Source organism: Euleptes europaea, chromosome 6, assembly GCF_029931775.1.
Source record: "Euleptes europaea isolate rEulEur1 chromosome 6, rEulEur1.hap1, whole genome shotgun sequence".
Taxonomy (NCBI): domain Eukaryota; kingdom Metazoa; phylum Chordata; class Lepidosauria; order Squamata; family Sphaerodactylidae; genus Euleptes; species Euleptes europaea.
In genome coordinates, this window is record NC_079317.1 from 90988384 (window position 1) to 91008659 (window position 20276).

The window sequence follows — 20276 nt, forward strand, 5'->3', positions numbered from 1 at the left end:
CAACCTGAACTTGGGATGGGTAAAATCCAGTTATCAACATGGCTCCACCTTGTTTTGGTCTTTGAGGGAGGACTTGCTGAGGCCAGGCATGGCAGCAATGACTGGCAGGCCTGACTGCTCACTAATATTCAACAGCAGCCTCTGAATGAAAGATCAGTGTGGTCTAGTGGTTAAAGTATAAACAAAGGAAGGGTATAAATGAAGTAAATAATAAATACAGCTTAAGATGGGGGAACACAAAAGGTAGGTTTGCTGGTGGATTGGAAGGAGAGAAGGGAAAGGGGAGAGGATATGGGTGGTGCCAGGAAGAGGGAAAGAGGAAATAGTGGGGAAAGAAATATGGGGAGAAATGAAATGCCCCCCACAAGCCCTTGCAGGTCCCCTGCTTGTTAGCTTATTGATTGTATTTCAGCAGTTCATTCCCCCCTAACTTAGCCCCATCTGTTTTGGACTAATGATCTTCCTCCACCCAGAGCAGGATGCAATTGGTCAATTACAGCAACTTTGCAAAAGTCCCCTCACTCTTCCCCCTTGGCTTCAAAGTTACACTCTATTTATTTTCCATTTCCAAGGCTGGCTTTGCCAATGTTATGGAGATTTAACGGGTAAAGCATGCAGATACTATGGTTTACTAGCTGTAAGAAACATAGGGCTTCATCACATGATACACTAAGAGAAATGTTTACTAACAAATTTAAAGTGACAAAAAGCAGAGAAGAAATAGTAGTTAACACACATACATAGCTTGTGGCATGCTCCACAGCATAAAACAATCCTAAGTGTTCAGCACAATGTGACCTGCAGCTCTGTTTGGCCTAACCATAACATCTCCTTCACACCAATCTTATGTAATTTGCTGTTCAGACCAGTACTGTGTCTCAGAGAAAGGTGGAGCTACAGAAGGCTCTATCATCCCACCCCTAATGAAACAGTAAGCTCCAGAAGTCCAACCTTTGTGCAAAGTTATTCCTTGTCCCTGCCAATGGGCATTCTTTTGGGACAGGAGGATAGCCTTCACTCCGCCACAGTGTGACCATCACCGGTGAGAGGTGGCCATATGGGGGTGCGCCGTGATGGCTTCTTTGGATTGGGACCTTACCCCTCCCCAACTGCCGAAAGAGTACTGCTAGTTTGCAGATGTGTTTAATGAACAGGACTGTGATGTGTTACCACCCCACCGAGAGACGGACTGTACCACTGAGCTGGTGGGGGAGGGGAAACTACCAAAGGGAAAGATATACCCCATGAGCCCGAAGGAGAAGGCAGTGCTGTGGGGGTTTTTGGAGAAAAACCTAGCCCGCGGATTCGTGCAGCCCTCTTCGGCACCTTGCTCGGCTCCCTCCTTTTTTGTTGTCAAAAAGACAGGGGATCTTCAGTTGTGTATTGACTTTCGTAGGCTAAATGCAGTCACCCAGACTAACGCCTACCCCCTTCCATTGATTCCAGATCTGCTCAGCCAATTAAAGGAGGGTCACATCTTTACTAAGCTGGACTTGGTCGAGGCTTATTATCGAGTTCATATTCAAAAAGGGGATGAGTGGAAGACGACTTTTTCTAGTTGCTTTGGAATGTTTGAATATCGGACTTTCGCCCCCCCCCCCCAGTGTTTTCATGCAAATGATTAATGAGGTTCTACATGACCTGCTGTTTAAAGGAGTGATTGTTTATTTGGATGATATTTTGATTTATTCGAAAACGTATGAAGAGCATGTGAGATTGGTCAAAGAGGTATTGGGGTGCCTCCGAGACAATCAGTTGTTTGTCAAGTTGTCAAAGTGTGAGTTTCACCAGGACAAATTGAACTTTTTGGGGTACGTGATTTCACATAAGGGACTTGCCATGGATCCGGAGAAGGTACGGGCGATACTTGAGTGGGAGCCGCCTACCACCCACAAACACTTGCAACAGTTTTTAGGATTCACAAATTTTTACAGGGGTTTTCTCAAAAACTTTGCTCAGATTGCCTTGCCTATCACAGATTTGCTAAAAACTAAGGGGAATGGAAGTTCTGCCAATCAACCCTCATCTCGGTTGGATTGGTCGCTGGAGTGTCAGTGTGCTTTTGACTCACTGAAAAAACTTTTCACTTCAGAGCCTGTTCTCAAACACCCCGACTGTGAAAAGCCCTTCATTGTTCAGGTGGATGCCTTCAATGTAGCCGGGGGGGGGGGGGCTCTGCTGCAGGTGGGGGAAGCGGGGCACCACCAACCGTGTGCATATTTCTCCAAAAGGTTTTCGCAGTCGGAACTGAACTGGCCCATTTGGGAAAAGGAGGCAGCTGCAATAAAATGTGTTCTCACGGTGTGAAGGCATTTCCTGCAGGGGGCTGATGTTTTGTTCGAAGAGTGGACATACCATAAAAATGTAGAGGCTCTGAAAGGGACTCACAAAGTCACTGCGCCAAACAAGTGCGCTGGGCCGAATTCTTTTCAAGTTTTGTTTTGTTTTAAAGCATGTACCCGGCAAGCAGAACCACCTGACAGATGCGCTCTCCCGCTTCCCCCAGTATCAGAGTAAAGTGGACCGTCCCACGGACTCTCTCTTTACTCCAGAGCAGCGGGGGACTTTGCTCGGACTGGCGGTTCTCACCTGTTCACAGGCGGGGAAAACAAGCCCCTTGGAGGGGGTACCAGACTCTTTCAGAACTGTGTTAATTCAAGCATGTCAGGCAGAGGAAGCCACAAACAGTCTGCCTGAAAAAATGGTTTAAAGGGACGGGTGCTGGTTTTGGGAAAACAAATTATACGTCCCCGCGACTCTCCGGAGGGAGGTGATGGGTCGGGGCCATGGGCCGAATGTAGCGGGACATTTTGGATTTGTCAAGACCTTGCACCTTTTGCACCGGCAATTTTGGTGGCCGGGAATGAGGTCGGACTTGGACACTTTTATTTGCAGCTGTCCCACTTGTGCCTCCGCCAAACGGGTGATGGGGAAACCGCCCGGACTTTTAAAGCCTCTAGAGACACCTTCGGCACCTTGGGAGGTTATAGCCATGGATTTCATCACGGATCTCTCCCCCAGCTGGGGGAAAACTGTACTATGGGTAGTAACTGACCTTTTTTCTAAGCAAGTACATTTGGTCCCTTGCACGGGCTTCCCACGGCTAAGAAACTGGCTCGTATGTTTGTGTCACATGTCTTTAAATATCACTCCTTCCCGCCTAAGGTGATCTCTGACCGTGGCCCACAGTTTGTGGCAAAGTTTTGGAGGGCTTTTCTTAAGTTGGTGGGGGTGGAACAAGGCTTGTCCAGCGCTTATCACCCCCAGACTGATGGTCAGACCGAGCGGGTCAACTCTGTACTAGAATGTTACTTACATTGTTATGTAAACTACCATCAAGACGATTGGGTGGATCTTTTGCTGAATATGCTTATAATAACTCTACTCATCAGTCCACTGGGTTTAGCCCTTTTCAGGTGATGTATGGTAAAGACTTCGGTCCCTTGGGAAACGTGAGTCTCGCGGGTGGGGAGACCGATACCGAGGTGGGTGAGTGGGTAAACATAGTGCAAAACACCTGGCCCTGGTTACAAAATAACCTGGAAAAGGCCAAAAGCTCAAGCGGACAAACACCATTCTCCGGGGTGGGACATCAAGGTGGGAGACAAGGTCTACCTGTCCACAAAAAACCTTCGCTCCCCTCGCCTGTGTAAAAAGCTCAGTGAAAAGTATGCGGGGCCCTTTCCGGTGTCTCGGCTCATAAATGACGTCACGGTGGAACTCGATCTTCCTAAGTCTTTGAAAGGTATTCACCCAGTGTTCCATCAGTTTGTTAAAAAAGTATGTGGCTGCCCCCGAGTGGCATCTCGAACCTGCCCCAGGTTCCCCGGTGTTGGTACAAGGTGAAGAACATTTCAAGGTTTCCAAAATTTTGGACTCCTGGGTGTGTAATAAGACCTTACACTACCTGGTATGTTGGAAACATCTGGGTCCTAGTCATGATGAGTGGGTGGCAGAACACCACGTAGCTGCCCTCCGCCTGGTCCGCCAGTTTCATGAAGCCTATCCTGAAAAGCCTCGTCCGTCGTTAGGGCAGATGGAGGGGGCCTTAAGGGGGGCAGAATGTCAGGTTCTTCACTGAACGCAAGATCCAGACGGGCTCTCGACATGAGTTCAGGCCAAGTTCTGGCCACAAGTCAAGTCCTTCGTTCCCAGGGCTTGGAAATTCCTGTGTATACTTCGTTAGTGCCTGTTATCACAGCTGTGGTGTGTTGTGTCTTCATTCATGGGAAATGCCTATCTCGCTGTTGCCTAGCAATGTTTATGTACTGGCTGGGCAGGCAGGGCTGTGGCATGGTGCAGGGAGAGCTGAGGAAGTGTGTGGCATGTTGCTGAGGGGGAGGAAACTGAAGCTGCTGCTGCTTTTGCAGCTGGCTGGCTGCACCAGGTGGGAGAGATAGCGGGGAAAGCACAAGTCAAGCCAGTCTAGAAGTCAAGCAGGGGGAGTACTTATCAGGAGCGAGGCAATAGCGTCATTGAGTAGGCAGTCTGTGTTCAAGGTCACTAGCAAGGCAGTCCGTAGTTCTAAGTCCAGGCCGAAGTCAAAAGCAGGCAGGGCAATCCGAAGTGGAGTGTCTGATGCCAGAGATCAGTAAGTTGCTTCCACAAACCGCATCTCTCTTCCTGTTCCATAAATCAGGCCAGTTTCCAGAACGAGGCGAGTGTGGCAATTAATCACTGTCCTCCTCTTCTGCAGCTGTTAACTCTCACCGCCTTGCTTGGAGGTGTGCTGACCTACGTTGGTCGCTCATTAGCTGCCTAATCTTCCTCCGTCTTTGTTCTCCCGGAGAACATTCTTCCGAGGGGACAGGCAACCCCTCTGTCGACTTTGTTGTTTCCATCGGCTCTTTCTCATCATCTGCTGCTTCAAGAGGTTCAGCCACTGCAGTCTCCGGAGAGACTGCTAATTGTTCTGATTCTTCCTCGGACGTGACGGAGCCTGGGGCCATGACAGTTTATCTTATTCTCTTGTCCTAATGTTTTTAAGCAGGTAGCCTGTACTGACTCTCCATTGCTAACCTTGCCTGCCTGCGTGCAGTTAGTTCTTTTAATTTGCTTTTTAGTTCCTAATAAAGTTTTACTGCTTCAGATCTACCTGGCTGGATGAGTATGCTTGAGGGATACTAGAGGCAAACGCCTGAGACTGACATTTATCACCAACAAAAGGTTTCTTGCATCCACTCTCATACCACTGTGAGAGTCTTGCTTCATCGAGTACTGCTTCAGTATGTTACCAGATAACCTCCCAGTTGAACCAATAAATATCCTGATCCTATGCTTCACACAGGTACATCTGCATGACTCCTGCTTTCTCTTCCCTCTTCACGTAGCTTCAGGAATGGGCCTCCCCGAGTCCTTCTCATTTAAATGTGAGCCGTGTTGAAGGACGGATTCTCCAAATCATCAACCCTACTTAGGAACTTTTGAAAGAGAATTTTAACGGCAGATGCTACCATATTAAGTGCATCCTGGAACCTCTCACTCCTCCTTTCTAGCCCCTTGGCTCTTCTCCAGTAACCAGAGAAAGATATAGTCAAACTCTCAGGACTGGCCCTGAAAAAAAGTCTTATGCCTAGTCTCTGTAAACCTGTTTATGTGGTAAACTTGTACTCTGTGTGCTCCATCAGAAGCGAAAAAAACCTATATACAGAAAAACAATTAGGCCAGGTAAAGGATTAAGTTGAATCCTTCCCCCTGACATCTCAATGTCTATGTGCAGAGAATAGTTTTGAAAAAAATATGGTGGAATCTTGTCTATGATTTCCCCAGCCACAGGTATTTTTACAATGTGATCTGTCATTTATGCAGACTATTATACTGCCATCTTTCTCAGTTTACCCTCTCTGCTCTTAAAAACTTTCCCCCCCTCTAGATCAGGGGTCCTCAAACTACGGCCTGCGGGCCGGATCCGGCCCGTCAGGGTCTTGAACCCGGCCCTCTCCTCCCTCCGGAGCCACCGCCGCCGCGCCCGTCCCTTCCCCAAACTAAGACGGCCGTTCGCCGTATAAAGCGTCGGTGGCAGCAGCAGAGCGGCGACACCCGGGCCAACCTGGGAGCCGCCGCCGTTTCTGCGCCTTCCCCGCCGCAGCTGCCCTGAAGAGCCGCCGCTGCCTTTCTTTCCCCAGGCGCACGCGCGGCTTGGGGGATGGGAGGTGCCGCCTCGGACTGCAATGTGCCCCTCGCCGCCGCTGCTCCTCCTGCCGCAGCAGCCCTGAAGGAGCCATGCCAGGCTGGAAAAAGATCATCCCCATCTGCCTGCAAGCCAAGCGAGGCGAGCGGGCGAGCGCCTGGGCCCCCGCGCGGGGGGCTTGGGTGGTGGCGCCTCCGGGGAGGGGAGGGCTGAGAGACCCCTGTCTCCTGCCAGCCTCCTCCTGCGCCCTTCCCCCTTCCCCTCAGGAGCTCTTTGCCAAGCAGGGGGCCAGCCCAGCCCACCTCCCACTCCAGGAGACGGGAAAGGAGGGTGAGCGGAGGCGGGGGGGGGGGGTCTCTCAGCCCAGCGAAGGGGGGAGTGTTGGCCATGGAGAGGCACCTGGGAGAGGGGCGGCACGTCCTCCTGCCGCAAGTTAACTTTTCTTTACCTGGGCTTCTGGCTGCCTTCCCGTTTGGGCGGGGGCGGCGGCCCCCAACAGTGTTTGAGGGACAGTGAACTGGCCCCCTGTTTAAAAAGTTTGAGGACCCCTGCTCTAGATTAACACCATATCAAGAAGTGATAGTCCTGGCCTTCAGTGCTTTGACTGCATTTATGCTACTTAGCCTTCTTAGTTAGGATGGCAAGAGTTACAACTTACTGATTGTGCTGGGGACATTTTTTTTCACTTAGCTGTTCTCACGGCTTAGCTGTTGGGCCAAATGAAATATTGCCTGAAAATGCATGTCACAAAGCCTTTATTTTTCTTTTTTGAAAATGAAACATAGCTTGGGGAGGAGGAACAGGGCGGAGCGAAAGAGTGGAGGGGAAGACTGCATAACCTTTCCCAGTGGTCCTAACACTTCTCAAAACTGTCCCCATGGCTGCTTTTCCTCCCCCAGATTCAGATGTGTCTTTGCCCTTCTAAATACACACCTTAAGCATTATGCGGGGGAGCACCTGAGGGCCATACTAAGTAGAAAGATTAGAGTTGCCAAGTGGCCTAGAGAAAAAACACACTGTCACTTTAACAGAGCTTTAAAGGAATGTCATCTACCAAGTAAGTTATTTTACCCCAGTGCCTTGAAAAGCTTCAACTGCCCATTTCCACACATTAAGCCCGTTAAAAGGGCAAAACATCTTTTTCCAGGCCAGCTGGCAATCCTAAAAACGTCCAGGGAATACAGTGTTAAACACCATGCCTCCCCCAGCATAGCTTTTCCACTTAAAATTGCACCATGCAATTTTCAAGACTGCATGCATTTGTCTGTCACATGTAGCTTGATTCTTAAGCAAAACTGCAGAGAGCTCGCTCTAGGGCTTCTTCCTCCCCTTCCTTTAATGTACTGTTATCCTTAATAATTATCTGCTCCCATCTGCTAGGGAAACTGTATCATAATAATATGTCCTAGGCCTAAAGCAAATGCTTCACCTAAGAACATGCATAATCTGTGTTCGATTCATGAAGGATAGATTAGTGAATCTTCAGAGCTTTTGTTGCTTACACATCATCAGGTGAATGCTGAAAGACAGCAAACATATGGAAAAGGAAACACCCCCCAATGTTTAATAGTGTACATACACTTCTCAGTCATAATCGGGAAAAGGCAGCAAATTACACATCCATTCTGTATACTGGGAACCCCAATGTGCATATGTGTGCATGTAAACAAATGTTCATGCACTAATGATGTTTTAAAATTGTGCTCACAGCCTCTTACATTGAGCATGTGATCCTACATCTTTGAAGGGTGGATGGATTGGAAGAACCAGTTTCTGTTTCCAGTGCATGTGAAGTCTGACATTTAGGGCAGTGTTGCTTTAAGACTGTTCCTCAGGCTAACAATGTCATTCCCTCTTCCTCAAACCAGCAAGACTGAGATACTGCTTCTTTGGGGCACCATGATTTGATCTGGGGTTGTTTTTCAAGGATGTAGAAGAGCCCATGCTAGTGAAAAGCTCACTGGGGAAAACCTGAGCCATTTATCCCTTTCATTCACTGTTCGGAAGTATCTTCAGTATTTTAAAGGTATATCTCCACTGAATCAGTAGTTTGCCCCTACTGCTGTGTTTAGAAACGCGCACCTAGTGCTGGAAAGTCCATATGAGACCAGTTCTAAATGAGCGCTAATAATATTCAAAGTAGTGCTGGAATATTGCAGCACTGTATATGTCTATTCCCTTGTTTATGCAATCTCCCTCTTTTTCTAAGGGTCTTCCTGGAATCCAGTATAGTAAGAGGAACAGCAAAGCAAAACCAGGACTAATTACTTCTGCAAAAAATTTAATATGCAAACACAGAGACGGAACTACTAAGTGGGATTGCTCTTACAGGACGAGTAGGAATGGTAGTTAATCCTGTGTGGCAAAACAAACAAAAGAAGGCACTAAACCTCATGTGAATATGGCCACTGTACAATAGAAAAGGGGTTAGTGGAACTTGGGCAGCACAGTAGACCTTTTCCTCCCAACCAGACATGTTTTATAAGCTTTTTTGAGGGTGGGGGAACTGCTATAACATCTCAGCTGGGTCATGTGTGTGTGTAAAGTGCCGTCAAATCGCAGCAGACTTATGGCGACCGAAATTCTTGAATGGTCACCTGAAGTGAAACAACAAAAATGCTACAATATTTGCCCCCCTGGTACTGGTGGGCAACGGAAAATGGCTTTGCATAAAAAGTGTATAGCTTTCTAGTTATACTTCTGGTGCTTGGAGGACATCTTCCCAATTCGGTATATAGTTGCATACCCCTATATATGTGACTGCCCATTATCCAGCTCTATTGCCCCAATATTTTGTTTTAAAAAAGCAAAAGAATAGTGTCTCCTTAAAAAATGCATATTTAATGAATAATTTTCCAGCCATTATAACTATTTAACTGATTTCCTCAATATTTTTTGGCATCATTAGAATACTACATAGTTACCAAGTAAATGACATCAGACAGTACTTGTATTTCAGAACTGATTTTGTAAGCATACACTGGAGTTTAGCTTTAGGAGTGCATACAGAAAGCTTTAATATTCCAGTATCAGACCTGTTAATTTCTCTCTCTCTAAATCTTCAGAACAATTTAAAAGGAAAAAAAAAAGAGATCAGATTAGGAACTAAACCCAAAAGTTATGAAAAAAGGCATCTCTGGATAGGAACATATTTTAAGAACTGCAATTTGGTCTTCAGGTATATTTAGGGGACCCTAGACAACTAACAGCGCCGATCCTAAACAGAGATACACTTTGAAGCCCAATGACTTCAACTGGATCAGAATCCTCCACAAGTATATTCAATGGGGCTTACTGCCAACAAAGAGTTCTGAGGATTGCACTGATCATGACTAATGCATTTATTAAATTAGTCTCTCCACTCATCATTTAGGGATAGGAACACTGGCAAGCTGCATGTTTCGTAACAAAACATCAAGACTGGAAAGAGCGCCTTGCATCAAGGAACTGTTGAACTCCCACAGACTTACAGAAATAGACCAAGCATAGCTTGTAACCAAGGCAGGAAATGGTGGGAAAGGAAACGCTGGCACCACTCGCTCAGCCAGGCCACTTGTCGACAGCAGCTGACTGAATGATGTGAGCGAATGCAGTCAAAAATGGACCTTGAAGCATCGACAGATCACTTGCGCTTCTCTAGGGGCTTGGAGGAGCTTCCTTCCTCCATCTCCCTGAAAAGCCGAGCAGATCCTCGCTTGTCCTAATTCTAATGTAACAAAACCAGTTCTGACCTTGAACCCTTTTACTGCATCAAACATATTTGGGGCCGACCCCCTCAAAAAAACAAAAACACACCACTACTGGGAGGAATAAAGACACAAGAGGTTCCAAGAAGCTGAAACCTGTGAATGGCACCCTCTAGTTCCTTGCTGGCAGTATGGGAACACTGGCAAAAGGAAGGGGGAAGAGAACGGCCATCTTTGATAGAAGGTCTGGAACTACTGGTGTGGCAGCTTTCCAACAACACAAACTGATGTGAAACTAACTCCACCACAAACACACAGAAAACTCCCCCCCACACACACACATTTAAGAAAAGACTTCCAAGTAAGAATGATAAGTACTGTATGGTAATATCTGAAATATTTATATACATAATTTTCTTTGTCTTTCATTGGAAGCATCTCCTGCTCAAACAGTGGCACTTTGGGGTCCCTTCGGCACCGTTGCTTTGCCCCTGCCCTTCCACTTCTCAATAGACAGAGCTTCTGATGCCACAGCACAATACCATGCTCAGGATCATTTCAAAGATCTGCAGGGAAGAGGGAACAAAGGGATATCAGGGCATCCCCACAAAGACTTATCGCCGCATTTCCATGGAAAGTATCTGCCCCCATCACTCATCCCATCTGCCCCCATCACCCATCCACTCATTCCAATTTAAACCTGCAAGAATATGGGAGGCAAAGAAGGCTGGGAATAAACAGTCAGAGATGGATGGTTCACCTGGTAGCCACTGCAACTTTAAACAGCATCTATTTATGTGGTGTCGTGGTTAAGAGCGGTGGTTTGGAGCGGTGGGGTCTGATCTGGAGAACTGGGTTTGATTCCCCCACTCCTCCACATGAGCAGCGGAGGCTAATCTGGTGATCTGGATTTGTTTCCCCACTCCTACACACGAAGCCAGCTGGGTGATCTTGGGCAAGTCACAGCTCTGTTAGAGCTCTCTCAGCCCCACCTACCTCACAGGGTGTCTGTTGTGGGGAGGGGAAAGGGAGGCGATTGTACCCTTAAATGGCAGAGAAAGTTGGCATATAAAAACTAACTCTTCTTCTTCTACTTCGTAATCATTTGCGTAAGTACATAATAAAAAAATCCCAACAAATACCAAATATACCACTTCTAGATGGAATTCTTCAGGTGCTTAATATTCCACCAAGCTTCTAGTTTTTCCTCACATTGAATGATGTAGTCAAGAAAATATAAGGTGGCTATGTTCGCCAAAGAAATAAATTAACACTAGGGAACTAGAATTCTGCTAAATTCTCGCTTCAGCAGGGTACCAGCCAATTAAAAAAACCAGAAATATCAGAAGTTTAAAATGATCATTCTCCTTCTGTGGGTAGGCAGAGGGGCAAGGGATATCCGCTGCCCAAGGCCACTGCACATTCACACTCAGATGCTTCTTTTTTTTTCTCCTGTGCTGCTCAGGAGCTCAGCTGAGGAAAGTATCTCTTGCCTAGAGAAGTGAATGTCTAGTTGGCCTTTAGCAGGGCAGACTTTTAATCACTTCCAACTTCTGTACTGATGCCTCTCATCTGTGAGCCCCACAGACTCACAGATGGGGTGGAGATATTGGTACAGGCTTCTGGGAGAGCCCCACAGCTCACTGTGCTATAAATTCTCCCCGTCCCCATCCCAAAATACAGAAACTTACCATGATCACGGCCACCACGATGGCAGCAATACCAATTAGGTACAGCTTTCCAGAGAACAGCTCATCAATTTTAGAGTGACAGTCTTTCACCTGAGGTGAACAAAATGCACATACCAGATCAACACCCTATATGAGCACACTTGCTTTTTTTTGAGAGAACTTCTCTCACACCGACATGTGAACTAGCTACTAAGCAGACCATGTTGTATCTTGAGGAAGATTCATAAATCGAAACAGGAAGATTACCGGATCCCTGTACTGCATTCTTGATACAGGTAAAGGGAACTTTTATGCAGAAATTTATGTCCAAGAACGTATGCTACACATCAGGTCGCTTGATTGCCTTGGTAGCTTCTTTGGAAGACCAACTTCATACTATGTCCTGGTCTAGAATATGACTTCTTTGCTTGGACTCTTGATTCATATTATATTCTTGTGTACCATTGTACCTTTGTACAATGGTACATTGTATGTTTTGTATAGTCAGTGCATCACACTTTGACTATTTGGATTTCTTCAACAACGTCTACTCTTTTGCATATATATGGTATTTTGCCTTTCTGTTGTTATTTGCTGACTACCTTACGTGATAGCAGGCTAACTTATTGTCAATTCTCTACTTGTATAGAGTAGCTGACAGAATAATGAATGAAGGCAGTAAAAAAATGGACCCTGAAGCATCGATCAGATTACTCCTGCTTCGTTAGTGGCTTGCAGGGGCTTCCTTCCCCCTTCTTCCTGAGGGCAGCCGTGGATATCATCTATACTGGCCTCCCCTCCCCTCTCTTCCTCATATTTATGAAATGGTGTGGTGTAGGGGCAGCCGCCTGCAGGGGCTCTTACAGCAAAAGGGGATTTAGACGCCATCTCTGATCAGTGGTTTTGATTTGTGGTTATTAAGTTATAAACATTTTAATGTTGGTTTTATGATTACTGTTAGTACTACGTAACGGTGTGATTATTGGATTTTAAATTGATTTTACCTGCCCTGAGCCGGCTTGCTGGGGAGGGCGGGTTATAAATATGAAAAATAAATAAACAAGTAAAGCTGTGCAGGTCCTCCCTTGTTCTAACTCTAATGTACAAATCCAGTTCTGAACTTGAACCCTTTTACTGCATAAAATATATATGAGGCCAGGGTAGACACGATATTTATTTATTTTATTTATTATTGACATTTATATCCCGCCCTCATTCCTGGCAAGCCAGGCTCAGGGCGGCTCACAACACAATATAAAAACATCAATTAAAATCTAAATTAAAACATGCCTTAAAATTCAAACCACATATTACAAGACAAGATGGCTTGATTTCAGCTGCTGGGCAGTCCTGACCAGCCAGTGGACCCCAAAACCAGCCGGGGGAGGATGGGGAGGCCAGCAATTTATAACAGTGGGAAGGCTTGCGGCTGCCCTCAGATGTAGACCTGGTGGATCGGTTCTGTTTTGCAGGCTCTGCGGAACTCATTTAGGTTCAATAGGGCCCTGATGTTACTTGGTAGACCAGGGGTCTCGAGCTCATTTGTTATGAGGGCCGGATATAACATAAATGTCACTTGGTTGGGCCGGGCCATGCCTTGCCAGCCCAGATTGGGATTGGGTGTATATGTGGCTTCCTCAGCTGGCTCGTGGGCCGGATAAGAGCTCCCAAGGGGCCAGATTCGGCCCACGGGCCTTACGTTTGACACTCCTGTGGTAGACTGTTACACCAGGCCGGGGCCTGGGCCAAAAAGGCCCTGGCCCTTATCAAGAACAGCTGCACATTCCGTGGGCCGGGGACCACCAGTAAGCTGTTGTTCCCTGAGCGCAAGGCTCTCGGGGGGATATTCATGATTAAATCTCCCAGATTTTTAAAAAAATTATATTCAAATACATTTCTATCCTACTCTTCTTCCAGGAGCTCAGGGAAGCATATATGATTTTCTTCCTCTTTTATTTTATTTTTACAACAATCCCGTGAGGCAGATCAGGGTCAAACTCGCAATCACAGTCCTACACGGGTTCTAAAACAAGATAATGGCTATTGCAGGGGTCCTCAGATCAAATCAGAGCTAGGATACTGTCGAAAAGGGGATGGGTGTTTAGCTCTTCTTGTGCTAAACCCCCTGGATTAGTTTTCCTGATTGGGTAGATTTTGTGCTTTTTCAACAAAATTATATCCAGTCAAGATATTAAGTGGAAGATTGATGTCTTGACCAAATCACTCACTGTATTCAGCATAAATGTAAAATTATTTTTCCAGCTCTGAAAATAACCAGTTCTGCAAGTTAACAGCACACTGAGACATCTCCTTTTTTTCTACCAGCACTAATGAACTATCTTCTACTCTCTCTCTCTTTGGAAGGAAAACCATAAACATATAAATATATTCGTTTACATGCAGCACGATGCAAAAATATAGACGCTAACTGCCTTGCTGAAGTATGTGGGAGATGAGACTGACAGCTGAACTGTAAGCTTTCCCTGAAGTGCAAAGAACAGTTTTGGAATGGGGGTGGGGGTGAGGGAGTTGGATCAGGAAAACAGAAGGGCAGGACCAGAAGAGCAGGAGAGTACAACCCCCCGACAGCTGCTTTTAACTTATCTGTCCCCCAAGGAGATCAGGCTATGGATGTCCTACCATCAGTCTGGCCTCAAATCCTTGATGCAAATTGTGAAGAAAGGAGACAAAAGTGCATTCATACCACAGGCAAAAACCCTCTGCAATTTCTCTTTAAATATTATGTCTGAACTGTATTCCCTGGAGGGCCTGGGAATGCTAAAGAGAAACATTTTTGTTTTTTTAGAGAAGTTCTTCATTAGAGTTACTTTATACAATAAAAAACACAATCAGAAGATGCCAAATCCTCGGAAGTCTTGCTGGCTAGGAAAAAAACAATGCATCATAGACAAGGGGTAAGCAGTACAGAGGTTTCCTTACAGAAATCATCTTTGTGAGGCTGTTCTCCGGGCACAGGTTTTCACCAGTCAGGTAATCAGCTGCAGCTGACAAGGCATGTGAGCCACAGCAATCTAACTGTAAGCAGAGAGGAAAAAAACCAGAGACATTAACATACCTTGTTCTACAGATTTCAGCTTGTATGCTTTCAACAGTCCACCTAGAACTTCCTACATGCTGATTCTGACATGAATAACTAAACCAGAATCAAGAAATTTATCAATATATATATATATATATATATATATATATATATATATATATATATATATATATATATATATATATATATATATATCAATATCAATCAATCAATAACTTTAATACGGTCCAAGACCAGCAGATTAAAAATGTATGCTTAGTAACAGGAAGAAGTGATCAATTGGCCGTAATAAAGCTCTGACTAGTAACAGGATAACGACTATATACACCAATAAATAACAATATATATAAGTATAACAGGCATAAATAATCTATAACGTACTACAAAATATAAATCACCTAAATATACAAAGAAACAACAACCCAATCCCACCATGAGGTATGGAAATAAATGAATGAAAAGTCAAATAGGATGCATCAAATTCCATGGGAGGATATCAGCAACTGGAGATCACCAACACAAACAGTTGGGTGAAGTCCAAAGGAGATAAGGAAATCCACAGGAGATCAGTTGATGAGACGGGCGTTCCAGATACTGTGTAGAGTCCCGTTTACGCCGAAGGATTAAACAGTCATAGATCCCTTCTTGCTGTTAGCAGTTTGTTTTTAAGTAAGTAGATCCCTTATGGTATCCAGTGTCTTCCTTTTTTGTAAATGCACTGCACTTTCTGCAACAATTGTCATGACGTGGCTCTCTATGTAGCTGACATGAATGCAGTAGTGGTAATTTAGGGTCTAAACAGCTGAAATGCTGCAAAAACCATGATGGGATTCGCTCAGCATTTTAAAAATATTGTACCAGTAGAAACTGTGCAGAGACCTGGTCTAGAGTGGGAGTGTGTGTGTGTGTGTGTGTGTGTGTGTGTGTGTGTGGGTATTCTGTCCCCTCTGTTCAGTTTTGCCAATTGAAATTGACCCCTTCCCTTGTGCTCCAATTAGCCATCAAGGGGGAGGGGAAGATGGGAAAAAATGGAGTGTCTGTCTTTTTTCCACTGACAGCTAATAGAGGAAGGAGGTTAACACACCCTCTCCCCCTTGTACTTCCAATTCATATGCTAATAGCTACCCCTCAGCAAGCTTCTATTTGCCTTTTAAAAAACAGATCATGGATTTCTAGCATTACATCGGATTTTTGTTCTTTGTTAATAAAATTGTTATATGTTTATTAAAGATGAGTAGTAGTATGTTATATAGTCAGTTCTCAGCCCAATAGCCCTTGGACAGCAAGAAAGATTTTGATGCAAACTTGGGGCACCCCCCCCCCGCCCCCAGGTTTGCAGAAAAATCTAAAAACTTTCCCAAAATTGATGGAGGGTGTCTTTAAATCCCCCCACCCCTCCCAAATGAACCTCTCTGCATATGTGCACAACAGTGGCTGCCATTAGGAGCACCGTTTCTCCTCAGCAGTCTCTAAGGCAGTGAGGCAGCAACGCGGAAGGTGGGGACTTCCCTCCATTGTTCTGCAGGCTTGGCGGCATTGGAGTCCTGGGGCTGCTCCAGGCCCAGCTGTGGCTGCAGAGTCTGAGATCCGCTCCAGGCCCAGCTGCAGTGGCAGCATCCAGGAGCCGCTCCAGGCCCAGACGCAGTGGTAGCGGAGTCCAACAGCCACTCTGGGCCCAGCCACACCAGTGTTGGGAGTCTGAGAGGTGCTCTGGGCCTGGTTGCGGTGGGTGGGAGAGGAGTTGCTGCTGTCAAGGTGGTGATCATGCTGGGAGGGGGGAGTGAGCTGGTGCCAATGCCACCGAGGCAGCAAAGCTGCTGGGGAGGAGAGCTGCCACCACTGTGGCAGTGACGGTGCAGGGCAGATGGGCGAGCAGACGGACAAGCCACCGAAAAGGAGGGCTGCCAGGTCCCTCTTTGCCACCAGCAGGAGGTTTTTGGGGCGGAGCCTGAGGAGGGAGGTTTTTGGGGAGGGGAGGGACTTCAATGCCATAGAGGCCAATGGCCAAAGCGGCCATTTTCTCCAGGGGAACTGATCTCTATCGGCTGGAGAGCAGTTGTAATAGCAGGAGATCTCCAGCTAGTACCTGGAGGATGCTAAACAAACAGTGGACACTTATGGCAAAAAGCATCAAACTGCAATGCTTAACACTGAAAATATAATATAATATAAGCGCATAAGCATAGACACGAACAGGAACAATATTCACAACAAAATACAAGTGCACACTCCCGGATTTACAAGGTAAGTGGCAAGACATCCGCTAGTACAGACCAGCTACAAGCCTTGCTTACGGAACATAGGTTCTGTGGAACAACGACTTAGCATCGCGGGATTGCCAGAATCAAAAAAGCTTATGCAAAATAGGACCCTTTACCGGAAACCTATCTTGTCTTGGCATTCTTGGACTTTTTCTCGACCACATGGTTGTCTTGTCACTTACCTTGTAAATCCGGGAGTGTGCACTTGCAGTGTTAAGCATTGCAGTTTCATGCTTTTTGCCATAAGTGTCCACTGTTTGTTTATCAACTACTTAAGGACACCAGCTTCCCAGTTTGATTTTCAGTACCTGGAGGCTGGCAACCCTACTGAAAAGGCAAAGCGGCTGGGCAAGCTGCTGAGGTGGTGGGGCAGTGAAGAGGCTGGGGGGGGGGGTTCAGTGAGGTGCTGCTGAAGTGGCGAAACTGCTGGTGGGGGCAGCAGAGCGGAGGCCGAGCCACCAAGGCCGGGAGGAGTCCAAGCGGGCTGCTGGCTGAGACAGCACCGTTGCTGGGCTAGGTGCTGCCACTGCAAAGGAACATAACCTGAAGGTGGGACCTTCAGGGTCTCCCCGTCTTTTCTCTGATTTTTCTCAAGCCTCCGGGACTTCTTTATTATTATTTTTTAAATCAGCAGTAGAACATCAATATACCATTTTAATGGTAGGTGTAGTAGGTTCTCTGAATTCTCCGCTTTCATTTTAAAAAAAGTAAGTCTCTAGCCGCTTCTCTTACAGAGATAGAAGGGGGAAAGTACACCTTTGCAAGGGAAAGGGAAAGCTTACTTAAACAAATCTAGGAATTTAGAGAACCTGCTGCACCTATAGTTACAATGGTAGATTGGCACAATGACATTCTAGTTCCAACTAAAAAAACCAACAACTGCAAAAGCCCTAATAGCCCAAGGGAAATGGGTGGCTGCTGCTGAGGGATTGGGGCAGGGAAACTGTGGGGAAACCTGCCATGGGGAAGCCCCATTGCTGCTGAGCTTTATCTGCAGCCAGAACAGCAGTGGGGAAACCATAAAATCCCATCCCTGTGCGGAAGACACCCTACTAAACAGTGCAGTTCAATGAGAAGTAAAACTGGACCTCCTCTTGCGCACTTTTTCCCTACTCACCTCATTTCTTCTCCAGAGAAGACTTTTTGGGGGATAGGAAATCTGGCCCAAGAATGTTCCAATTTCCAATTTCCGCTCAGCTTCCATGATCTGTTTTACATCCTGCCCGCTGGTCTCAAAGTACTACCCCCACCACTTCTTGAGCGCTAATGGGGAAAAATCCTCTCGGACGCTCACTTTTACAGTGCAGAATAAGAACATTCTCAAGGTACAGTATCATACTTTATGCAGACTCGAGGCCCCTCTTGAATAATCAGTCAAAGCAGATATGTTGCTGGGAAGATACATTTCCGTTACGGCAGATTTCCTACCGAGGGCTCCAGAAAGCTTACCGTATCGTGGAAGGTTTTCACAACAGTTTTCGCCTTCTGCGCTTTGTCTCCTGCCCCTTGTGCTTGGGTCAAAGCCTCATTATAGAAATGTTTGATATCTTTGGCAACCTGTAACAGGTGAGGGGAACAGATTTAGGAAACTGACACAGTGATGATGAAACTAGAATACCCAAATGTGTTCTCCAATATTATAATTAAGAGTAAGCTGATAAAACACCAGTCTTGTAAATCTTAATTTGGAGAAAATGTTAACGACAACGAGTGTTGCGTGTGCACATGATTCCCATCTTAAGCACTTAAGTCTTTAATTTTTTTTATTTCCATTAATTAAAAGAAGAAACAAGAGAAAATAGAAACATAATCCAATTTCGTCAAAAGAAAAGATACACATATAATATAATAAACGGTAAATGCTAATAACAATAATATTAGAGAATAAATGGTGAGAAGGTGATAAGCATTGAGTGGAGACAACCATTATAATAAATCTAAGCATAAATTTCTAAAAATAATTTCTGGATATTAGAAAATAAATCCAAATATAGTTGTCATCTACCAGCTGTTCATTCAAATATTTTTCTCTTAAACACCTTTTGGTATAATACAACAAATAAATTAAAATGATACATGACATATATGTCAATTCAGCTACTTTCTCCTCCACTCCCCATTTTATGAGAATAGTATGCTTTCCATTTGTCTTGAAATTTTGTGGTTGGTCTATTATTTGCATAGTTTGTTAATTTCGCCATTACTGCATACTCTGCTACTTTACTTTCCCAGTCTTCCCACTGTGGACAATCTTCTGCTTTCCATTCTGTTGCAAATATAACTCTGGCCACCATTATCATGTATCTAAATAATTCTTCCAACATTTTTGGAAGATTTTTAGTTAAGATGCCCAGTACCATACTTTCAGTGTCCATAGCAAATTTTGTTTTCAAAATGTTCTGGATTTCGCTGTATATTTCTTTTCAATACTTTTTTGTCTTTTTGCAAGTTTACCACATAAGATAGAAGGTACCATCTAACCCACTGGTTCCCAACCAGGGGTCCATGGACCCCCAGGGGTCCGCGAGAACTAAATTAAGGTCCGCGGAACAAAGTTATAAACCCATAATAAATTAATATTTTCAATTAAAAGTTCTCTATTATAAAAATATATTCAAATATTATTCTAAGTTTAATGTTTAACTAACAGTTATGATTAAAGTTTATTTTCAAATGCTCTGAATTTTTATTTTGAACCTTGGGGTCCCTGCACTGAACAAAAAAGTCCTAGTGGTCCCTGGTCAAAAAAAGGTTGGGAACCACTGATCTAACCGATAAGAAGAAAGTAGATTCCTTTGAAATGTGGTGTTGGAGGAGAGTATTGCGGATACCCAGGACTGCCCAAAAAACAAATCAGTGGGTTTTAGATCAAATCAAGCCGGAACTAACCCTAGAAGCTAAAATGACTAAACTGAGGTTGTTGTACTTTGGACACATTATGAGAAGACAAGAGTCACTGGAAAAGACAATCATGCTAGGAAAAGTTGAAGGCAGCAGGAAAAGAGGAAGACCCAACAAGAGATGGATTGACTCAGTAAAGGAAGCCACAGCCCTCAATTTGCAAGATCTGAGCAAGGCTGTTAAGGATAGTACACTTTGGAGGACATCAATTCATAGGGTCGCCATGAGTCGGAAGAGACTTGATGGCACTTAACACACACACACACACACACACACACACACACACACACACACACACCATCCAACTCTGTGCATTTCCAACATAATTCTTATCTATTTTCTCAATATCCTTTGGGGTAATATACCATCGATAAAACATTTTGTACACATTTTCTCTTAGCGTTTGACTTGTTGTAAATTTTATATCTTTCATCCATAAGGTTTCCTATTGGTGGAGAGAGAGTTCTTCCTCAAAATTTTGCATCCATCTAATCATGTGTGTTTTAACTTGTTTCTGGGTCAAACTGAAGTAATAGCTTCTAAATTCATCCTATTAAGTGTTCTTTT

At 45.1% G+C, this 20276-nt stretch overlaps 1 protein-coding gene across 1 annotated transcript in view; it reads right to left on the minus strand.

The window, feature by feature from the left end:
* Positions 1–9977: 9977 nt before the first annotated feature.
* CD81 (CD81 molecule) overlaps positions 9978–20276 on the minus strand; it is an 85123-nt gene continuing 74824 nt past the window's right edge. Inside the window, exons 5-8 of the mRNA XM_056851240.1 lie at positions 18258–18365; positions 14427–14522; positions 11508–11597; positions 9978–10382 (exon numbers count right to left, since the gene is read on the minus strand). Of these exons, the coding sequence (XP_056707218.1) occupies positions 10323–10382; positions 11508–11597; positions 14427–14522; positions 18258–18365 (354 nt within the window). The 3' untranslated portion in view covers positions 9978–10322. The remainder of the gene's footprint in view (positions 10383–11507; positions 11598–14426; positions 14523–18257; positions 18366–20276) is intronic.